This window comes from Papilio xuthus, unplaced genomic scaffold (genome assembly GCF_000836235.2).
Source record: "Papilio xuthus unplaced genomic scaffold, Pxut_1.1 DF828142.1, whole genome shotgun sequence".
Lineage (NCBI taxonomy): Eukaryota > Metazoa > Arthropoda > Insecta > Lepidoptera > Papilionidae > Papilio > Papilio xuthus.
In genome coordinates, this window is record NW_013530507.1 from 5,296,075 (window position 1) to 5,306,408 (window position 10,334).

Genomic DNA, 10,334 nt, shown 5'->3' on the forward strand with positions numbered 1-10,334 from the left:
ACATAACTTTAATGCCCATCTTACTAATAGGTACTTTAAATGCAAATGTGTAGATGGATGGATATTCGTTTGAAGGTATCTCTAGAACAACGGCATGTATCACGCTGAAATTTAGCAAATATATATGTAGAACATAGTCTGGAAGAACACATAGGCTACTATTTTTTTTTTAATTCCGCGCGTATGGTGTCGCCGGCGACAACTAGTAATTTTATAAATATGAAAAGGATTAATATTTCTAAAATATAGTAATTTTTTATCTTTATTTAGCAACAAGTGTCTTAGCTTTATCTATGTTGTTTACAATTTTACCCACTGGCAACTAAATGATAAACCACAAGAAACGAATTTTAAACGTAGTTTCAAGTTTATCTTTGAGTAATATTTAAATATCTAGCTATTTCAAATTAAAAGGATATTCAATAACATCTATTTATTCCGGTAATTATGTTGTTTTGCTATTTAAAACTTAATTTTTTTTGCTAAACTTGTATATAGTTAACACAACATTGCTTTTAATATTGGTTGGCAACTATACAAATTAAACGTATGTATTACATAAGATTTTAATAATTAGACGACTCGAAAAACAACTATCTAAGGGAAACTGCAAATAAATAATCCCATATAACCGATCAAAAAATTGTCAGTAAATAATAATTTTCGTCTGTAATAAAAAAATCATTTCCCAATACATTTATATATGAACATTTTTATCAGATTTCAATAAAATCATAAAACAGCTGTTTTATTGTTAAGGAAATAAAATGTTTTTAAATTGCAATACAGAAGCAAGTAGATTGGATAAAGTTTTTCACACAGCAATGGAAATTATTAGTTTTGTTACATGCGGCAACACCGCTTGTGATGTGCAAAGACGATTAAAAAAGTGTCGATAGGTCAATATTCTGCAGAAATTAGCCAGAATCTTCAGGTATCTACAAAATATACTAAATAACCATCCTCGCATGTGAGGGTACTATGTGGTGGTGCTGTTCTTCTTCCGCTAGTTCAGGTGCTTATTCACATTTGAGGGCTGTCTGACTACTCCCTTCCCATATTCCTATACGGCCGCCATATTTATAAGTCATGAAAGGCGTTGACGCTCATCATAATTATTTGCGTTGTATTGTTTCACAGGACCGATGGCTGCGATACGCAAAAAACTAGTGATTGTCGGTGACGGTGCGTGCGGTAAAACATGCCTCTTGATCGTGTTCAGCAAGGATCAGTTTCCGGAAGTGTATGTGCCGACAGTATTTGAGAATTACGTCGCCGACATAGAAGTGGATGGCAAACAAGTGGAGCTCGCATTGTGGGATACGGCAGGCCAAGAGGATTACGACCGATTGCGCCCTCTCTCGTACCCAGACACCGATGTTATCCTGATGTGTTTCTCGGTAGATTCCCCCGATTCTCTTGAAAATATCCCAGAGAAGTGGACACCCGAAGTGAAGCACTTCTGCCCGAACGTGCCTATTATCCTGGTGGGTAACAAGAAGGATCTGCGCAATGACCCGGCCACCATCAACGAGCTTCGCAAGATGAAGCAGGAGCCGGTGAAGCCGCAGGAAGGCCGTGCCATGGCCGAGAAGATCAACGCGTTCGCGTATCTCGAGTGTTCCGCTAAGAGCAAGGAGGGTGTTCGCGAGGTGTTCGAAACGGCGACCCGTGCCGCGTTACAAGTCAAGAAGAAGAAGAAGACCAGGTGTTCTCTGCTGTAATTGTGCTGTTGTCGGAGGGACTCTGATTTATGAATTGTTCGCATACTGCCTGTAAACTTACGTTTGAAACGACTCGAACTGTGCAGCAGTGGCGACGCCGGCCACACAGTGCTTCCTTCCGATACTGACAGCTGACGCCAGCGGCGGCCCGCGCAGCACGCACATCCACTCAGTATTCGTGTGGCTATACTTTCACAATTGGTACTTGTATATTTTATAGAATATCTATAAAGAGTAAGCGTAATTGCCTTAACAGATGCCCCTGGGGCGAGCGAGCCATGGGGAGCTCCTGCCCCGGTGCGCCAACTGGAATTTTTAGTGCTATATTATCATGTTATATAATCGAATAGCATTTCCTCAGGATATAGATTTAGCCTGGACCGATATCACCGAGACTTAAATTCGGTATTTTGTATTTTAATTTTTCAATAAAATAGTGATGTATAAATTGTAGGATGTTTATTTGACATGGAGCACGAGCCCCAATCTGACTCAGCAAGTGCCTGTCGGCCAGGTCGGGCGTGTCTCGGCCACGTCCATCTCTTATTTAATTATGGCAGTTTTATTGTAATCTATTGTTTGTGTAAAATTTTATCTTCCAAATGATTACATTGCATGCTAATATAATTTATTAGTAATAAAGGAACCCCATGTTTTAACTATTCTTTTCTAGACTTTTTGACTTTTATAAAAATTTAATACAGCATTTATAAATCAAAGGTATCAATGGGGAAAATATTTAAGTTGAAATCAATCATTTATGTTATGTTTTACTAGTATTGTAAGTACAAAATTATCTTCAAATATACATGGATTAACACTAAATAATTAGACTTCCTTTTATAATTTATAATAATATATTTTGGAACTATTCCAATTACAAATTTATTAACAATTAATTGAACTTTCAATTTCAAGGAATTCCTTGACAACATCCATAGTAAAAATAGGTTAAATCTCCTGCAAATTATTAAACAAAATGCCCTGATAATAACTGAAGATTTAGTGCACGAGGAGGTTGTTCGCCATCAATTCCAATGTGAAATTAGCTTAAAGAAGGCATTTGAACAATGTTTGTATAATTTTAAACTTGACACCTTTCTCAATACAATGGACAAACCTTGAAATGCATATAAATGAACATGATACTCTAACTTATCAGTTTAATCAACTATATATTATAGCACTTTGAATGATAACACAAATATGAGTTTAATGATGTACTTTGTTCACAATTACATCATCATTGACTCATTTAGTACTTTACACAAAGAGTTTAAAAGTGACAATAGAGAAAATATGTTACTTTATAAGTAGAACTAGCATCTAGAGTCACTTGATTAACCTCTCCGAAGAATAGAGTTACATCTTTGGGATCTCCATAACTCTATTCATAAGACAGAGATAGTATATGATTTAACTATTCACAAGAGTGGTTGCAATGGTTCCTTAAGAATTTGTCTTAGATAAGTTATACTAAATCTACGCTAAGGGATGCCTACAGGTCATTTATAGCTTCTTGAGTGTAAGTGAACTGAATAATCTGCCTAAATTATCAATAATTAATTTATTAAAAAATTTTACAATGTTCATAAAATAGCACTAGTTTATCTGTGTAGGTAAACACCTTTGCAATTTTATCAGTCTGTTTACAGACTGCCAGCACTTTCCATTCAGTGCCTTAGTTATTGTTTCTTTGTTAATTTTGTTATAGTCAAATCTGTTAGTCACTGCAATTGGTAAGTTTGAACAGTTATGTTTACGGATTTAAATATAGCAGCAAGTTTTAACTCTAATTTCGGTCCTAATCAAATTAATATGGACTTCACATTTTTGGCATCTGAAATAAATTTTGACTTCGTCACATATCAGTCTCATGTTTTGTAAAACTATTTAATTATTGCAAAAAGGTAAAGGATCAGATTAGCCAGCTCCGTTCCGGCTTTGCCTTCTTAATTCAACAGAAGTGAATACTCCTACATCTTAAAAATATATTTCCCTAACTACTAGTGTAACCGTGCGTATCCATTGTCGAAGCTCCCGTACGTCGTGATCTCTGTTTTTTCATATATGATTAAAGCAATACGATGTGGTGTCGACAGTGGAAACCAGTAACAAATACATTGATTCATTTATTCTCGGAGCAATTCATAATTTATGATAACCGCGGGGTTCGGGTCTAGTCGTGCAGTATCATGACTCATTCAATTCAAGGAGCCGAGAGTGTTATGTTGTCGTTAGTCATCTGGAAAATAAACGTACAATGATAATTCGGCGTCGCTTGATGCCGCGTGTGACCAACAGAATCATTACGTTGGACAAATTAAATACGCGTATTCATAACGGTCATGTTTCCATTACGGGTAGAGGGGTGCCGCGTTGCAACGGTCTCATAAGTATGCAATATAGAGCTTATAGTAAGATTGTAAACGTCTTAATGCAACGCTAATTTGCTACTTAACGGTCTTCTATATGTCTAGTACAACTTTAATTAATGTTATTTCTGTCAGTAGTAGTATATTAAAAAAATAAAAAGGATCGGAACCTCGATATGTTCTGAGATATGTCTTATGGTTTATTATATAATCGCTTTCGCATCGTTCTATGAAAATCTTAAATCAATGCAATGTTTGTTGCTAGATGTGCCTTCAAATAGGTAAATACAATGAAGCTACGTTTGCGAGTGATGTCAGTGTATCCTAGCTGTCCTCCACAGCCCCATGACATCATTGAGCCGTGATGCGTCATTACATATACAAAAACGTACCATGCGAGATACGTGCTATATTTATTTTCATGTAAACATCAAACTCAGCTGATTGAATTGGACATTTTTACGTTTGCTCTATTTTTAATTTAGGTCTGCAATATACTAAGATTTAAAGACAATATTACTCTAATTAGTTGGGATCAAGTTCAAAATGAGTTTTCGGAAAAGAAAACCCAAGATGTTTCTATTACTTTTAATGAAAATATTTTGCTACAAAACACGTGAGTCGCCAGCCAGTCTAGGCTAGTTCTAGGTGGAGCAGCTACTATTGTTATGGTCTTGTTCGAAGTAGTTTTGATATCTATTTTACATTTTTTAATCCCCCGGCGACGCCCATCCTACAGAATTAATTAGTTAAGTACTCATACGTTATATTTTTTTAGTTACGCTCAAGGGGAATAGCACTACTTTATAATTTCCCAAGCGATGCATTCCGTTACAATAAATTACAATTATATAGAACACATTAATTAATTTCGCTTTTATAATTAAAATAGAAAACAATGTTTTGTAAAAAATACAAGAATCGTTTTGCTTTCGCTCAAGAAATGTAAACTTGACAAGAAAATTTGATATTCATTGGGTAGAGATAATCTTATATTTTGGTTAATCTGTACTTCGCATATTTAATAAAAATTGAACGTTAACAAAAGCGAAAAGTTGTACATTTTTCTTAAGTATAACAACAGTATGATAGAAGTTTGAAAGTGCATAATAGACTCAATAGCGCATTCATTCTCAAATCAATATGCAGGACGCGAAATGAGCCAGTGGTATTAGGAGTTAGCGAGTGCTTTCAGAATTAAGGATATCCGCTTCAAAACTGTATGCAATGCAAAAATATAAGTGCGTAACAAGTTTGTTAAAAAACAAAACAATTTTGATAAAATTATATAGCCGAATGTGGAGAACATTCAATATATTATACAAGTTGGTGTAGCAGTTAGAATTATTGAAAGATGGTAAATGTTATTTGGTGAAAAGGGACGTGATAAAAAGCGGTGGGGGTAAAAAGGTTATTGTGATCGAAGGTAAGATTGGAAAAAAAGTAGTGAAAATAAATGTATGTTTTGTTTGTGCATATTCAAACATTAAAAGAAAACTAAATTAGAGTTACGTACAACATATATTTTCGACAATTACACAAGATTCTTTATACAAAACCACCACAACAAACATAAGAGTCAACTGAATGTTCAATTTCAAAGTTACTTGTGTCTTGACATTTTTAATAGTTGTATTGGGTTAAATCTTCTTCGTGGTGCTGAAATGAGTTGTCTCTGATCGTACTGACTGAGCATTCTGTAAGGCACCATTGTCCCTTCTGGGAGAAATTTCTCCTGACCTCTTAATTCCGGCATCCAGTCCGCGTAAAGGATAGTGTTGATTGAAGATAGACATTTAGCTGATACTGGAGTGATTACATACAAAATGTCATTTTCAATACCACGAATAAGTCCTGAAATGTTATTTTTTTATTAGCGTTACTACCATTAACATCTCTCGCTTCTACATACATACAACTTTTCTATGTAGTTACACGTACAGTAGTTTTCAGATATTTTAACGGCCCTTAACTTCGCGCGAGTCGCTGCGCGGAACACAATTTCAATTGTAGCGGGGCAATAGAGAGAGGGCACTGCGCAGCTCGCCGATGACCTCGAGCCGCGAAGATATTTGAAAAGAACTGTACCACTTATGTACTTATATGACGGTATCCTATATTGCGCGTGAAATGTCATTCCATATATATTGTACACGGAATTTTCCTAGGGATAGTTAGTGACTTTGCTGGTGTGGAAATTTAATTATTTATTACTTATTATGGAATAAATAGCGCTCTGCCTTATACTAATCGCAAAATTAAAGCAAAGACTTTATAGTATAGTCTATAAATAGTTTCTTACCATGTCCATAACAGAGTAGAGGCTTATCTGTCAGTGTAAACACCTTGGCAGTCTTATCGGTGTGTTTGCAGAGTGCCACCACTTTCCCATTCAGCACTTTGGTAATTGAGTCTCTATTAATTCTGATATTTGTCGCGATATATAGATCTTGTAAACTAACTCTGTAATAGAAATAAATTAATGAGCTTTTACCAAGTTACCTACAATACAATGTTTTAAAAACAAAAAAAAAATTAAATATTTACAGATGCTATATTTAATTTTAAACACTAATTAAACAAGTCTTTTTATCAAATGTAACAATTGTGTCATTGAAAAAAAAGTAACTTTAGAAAAAAAATCAATACTTACGAATATGGGGTGACGTTTAGCAGTGATGATGAGTAATCAGCAATTTGTCCAAAATAAGATAAGAAATTAAGATACCTCTGATCTCTTGCAGCTAAAGACGTACTATCAGAGTTAGTATTCGTACGGAATGTCACTGCTTCAGTTACTACATGTGTGTACGACAATTCATTCTGTCGTGGTAGATTAGCAAATAATCTATCGTATTTATATTGCTCATATAATTCTTCAACTTTTTGTATTGTCAAATGATAAGGGAAATTTTTCTTCGTATTCTGTAATTCTATTTGCAGTAGTAATGTCGGTTGAATGCGTTGTATAATGTAAGTGATGAATTTCAAACCGAGGGCATTGCACATACCCATTGTGTTGACAATCCAAGGTATACTGCTCATAAAATCATTGTCTTTACATTCGGCAATCAGCTGATCTACAGCATTTAAATAGCGCTTCGGATTATCCATAGCGCTTATCATTCCAATGTTCAGCATTCTGAAAAGATAGAACAGAATAAGAAGTGGGTAGTATGAAAATCTATTAGTTCAGAGTTCTCACATAGTAGTAATACCCTCATTTTTTTTTCATTTATAAATTTAAAAATTTGTCACAACTATACACATTTATAGTCAATAACAGATTTGTATTAAGTAAAATTAATAAAAAAAAAATTGATTTCTCAATTTGCAACATATGCATTACTAAAAAACTTACATATTAGGCTTTTTGAGATGTGTAAAATTAGGTCCTAGGAGAGGCTCTGTTTCTAAGACAACCGTTGCAGATATACTGCCTGCTATAGTGAATTCACATTGTCCCGGATCCAAATCTATAACGAGTATGGGCCCATCATTGTAAGATATCTGCCAGTTCACATAGTAGCGAAGGAATGTCGACTTCCCACTACCTTTACCTCCACAAACCATACTAATATTTTTATTTACTGCGCCTGGAATAAGTTTTATGAAACTGATTAGCAAAATTAGAAATAAATATTTTGATTGACAATGAAGTGATCATTGACTATAATACAACAATTATTCAACATATATTATGTATGAGTTTTCAGTGATTAAACATGTACAAAAACATGTCAACTTTCTCGTTTTCTTTAGAAAACAGAGATAACAATATGTTTTTGTGCAGGTCTTGGAAACATGTGATAAGAGAATATTTATACCAGCTTTAGCTGCTAGTTCCCATTTTGGATTTTCTTCAAAATGTTTATAAGGCTGTTCTGGATACAAACAACATCCCAGCATCTCGGAGGCTCTTTTAAAGTTCAACGGAACATTTTCTGCTGTTTTACGAAACAAGTTGCAAGCCTTGAAGTTATGTTCTAAAAATTCCTGTTTTGAAGTGAACAATTTTTCAAAAGCTAACACTACATCATTTGTGCCCATTTTAGTAACAATTTCTTCAGCATCGGGGATGGAAACTCCTTTTGAAGTTAAATTGCCAAACAATCCGGTACAATAATTTGAACCCTCTATTGTCCGGACACAGTGAGCAAAATTGTAAAATGGAGCATACACATAGTAAGGTGTATTTTTTAAATTACATCCATATATTTGAGCAAGTCCTCCTAATTTGCTTACAATAACTTTACCATGAATGAACAATTCTGAAGGATGTTTCAAAACTATAATAACAGAATCGTAACCATAATATATTTTATAGTTTTCTGTTGAGCATACCACATCATCGGAAGTAACATCTTCTTCTGTTGTTTGGGAATTATTTGTATCATTGTTCACATCATCATTCTGAACATCTGACCCAGATGTAGATTGTGTCATGTCACTATCCTTAACATTTACTTCTACCCCCAATTCAGATATTGAACTATCAACTTGTATATCATCATTACCATCTTCCAAAATGTTAAAAGGAGAAAGTGTTACATTGTGACGTTCATTACTAATATTTTGAAAAATAGCATTTCTATAATGCCCCATAATATCATCAAAGTTTTCAGTTTTAGCATTTTTAGATGTAATAGACACAAATGTTGAGGTTGGCTTGACTGTGTATGTGACGCTGCCTTTATTGACATTGCTTTGAAAATCTGAATAATCTGAGAACTGCATATTTTCACATGTGAATGCAAGAGAATCTTCTTTTTTTGATATTTTCGGTTCAATTAATTCTTCTTCACAGGCTGAGATTATTGAGTGCTTGTTATTATCAATCCTCTTTCTTTTTAATTTTTCATGCGGAAATTTGACTGTATTTAGCCTATCGTGAATTTTTTGAGCCAATACTCCATCAGAATCAAATTGAGTTGAACTTTCAGTATCAGATTTGGTCTCAGTAGTACTAACATTAGAACCGAAGGTAAAAACTGAGTCACTCTCTTCATTCATTTCAGATTCTCTTTCACTTTTAGAATTGGATAAATCTTCACTCACGTCTCTAACTGGCGAATATGTACCTTCAATTAATGAAGCCTCATTACTGTCAACTAAATTAGATATAGAATCTAGATCACTACTGTCCAATGTAGCTCTCGTAGTGTCATTATCTGAAGTAGCGTTTGAAATGTTTAAATCAGAAAAGCCGCTAACTGAAGTGGAATCCGATTCCTCTACGTTTTCCGACTTTCTAATAAGCTCATTGTCACTTTTCTTGTATCCATATAACATTTGCTTTAGTTGTTTCTTTATTTTTTCATCTGGTTTTTTGTCTTTTTTGGAATCATCACTTATTGGTATGTGAGCTTTTTCGAAAAACTCCATATTTATAACTACAGGGTATATGACCCAGTATATGTTGTTAGATATATAGCAAGGTAAGGAATACTTGTGCTCTAATTCACAGTTTACTTATTTATGTAGAAATACACTAGTTATGTGACTAAATTATAAACCATGTGCTTGTATCTTATAAAAGGTTTTCATTTCTTCGATAAAATAAGTCAATAAGATAAAACAAATCAAATGTCTTTTTTTTTTAATTTTATGACCTGGTAATATAGACCTTTAGGTCATATCTTATTTGGAAATCAAATGTCCAAAGAGTATAATAAGTATACTATAGAAAGAGGGGCAACTCGCACGAAGTCGTGGATCCACGGCGATTGTGGCGCTCCATGCGTATAATCGCTGAACTAATTTTTTTTTTTTTGGTATCTATATACGTAGGCACGCTTATTTAGCTCACTATAATAATAACTGATAAGTGGGAATCTAATTTATGAAATTAAAATTGACATTAAATCAATGTTCAAAAATAATACACCCACTTATCAGTTATTATTATAGTGAGCCGATATCAAGTAGCCTTCTATGAAATACCTCTATTAAAATGATCCTATTATTATTGGGGAAATAAAAACAAAATATTTTTATATTTTTGTACATTATTTATTATATTTCTACATAACTTAATTTTAAATATATGCAAGTACATATACATCAATGACTTTCAAGATATCAGCTCAATATTTTAATATTTAATAACGAACGAACCCCATCGCTGTCGTTGTGGGGTAGACGTCGATCCTCTTGGTCATCACGGTTTAGCATGTCGTCGCAGTGCAGGACGCATTCCGCGCCATGCCGCTTTAAATGACGTCATCCGTCGAGC

General features: G+C 34.1%; 2 protein-coding genes and 1 long non-coding RNA gene across 5 annotated transcripts; 1 reads left to right on the top strand and 2 right to left on the bottom strand.

The window, feature by feature from the left end:
• Window positions 1–342: 342 nt before the first annotated feature.
• Window positions 343–2,608, top strand: Rho1 (ras-like GTP-binding protein Rho1). Of its 3 annotated transcripts, none has more exons than XM_013307613.1 (2): window positions 343–441; window positions 1,141–2,549. In XM_013307613.1, exon 2 carries the CDS (start codon window positions 1,146–1,148, stop codon window positions 1,722–1,724), a length of 579 nt encoding a protein of 192 aa, XP_013163067.1. In that variant the 5' UTR covers window positions 343–441; window positions 1,141–1,145; the 3' UTR covers window positions 1,725–2,549.
• On the bottom strand, window positions 2,300–4,933 carry LOC106114417 (uncharacterized). The gene is made up of 2 exons (XR_001227722.1): window positions 4,270–4,933; window positions 2,300–3,969 (listed from the first exon to the last, which is right to left on the bottom strand). It is a non-coding gene; the product is annotated as an uncharacterized LOC106114417 (long non-coding RNA).
• A 671-nt stretch (window positions 4,934–5,604) lies between these two features.
• Window positions 5,605–9,736, bottom strand: LOC106114394 (polynucleotide 5'-hydroxyl-kinase nol9). Its single transcript, XM_013307584.1, has 5 exons — window positions 7,927–9,736; window positions 7,461–7,695; window positions 6,753–7,241; window positions 6,402–6,562; window positions 5,605–5,953 (listed from the first exon to the last, which is right to left on the bottom strand). Exons 1-5 carry the CDS (start codon window positions 9,482–9,484, stop codon window positions 5,703–5,705), a joined length of 2,694 nt encoding a protein of 897 aa, XP_013163038.1. The 5' UTR covers window positions 9,485–9,736; the 3' UTR covers window positions 5,605–5,702.
• Window positions 9,737–10,334: the final 598 nt, after the last annotated feature.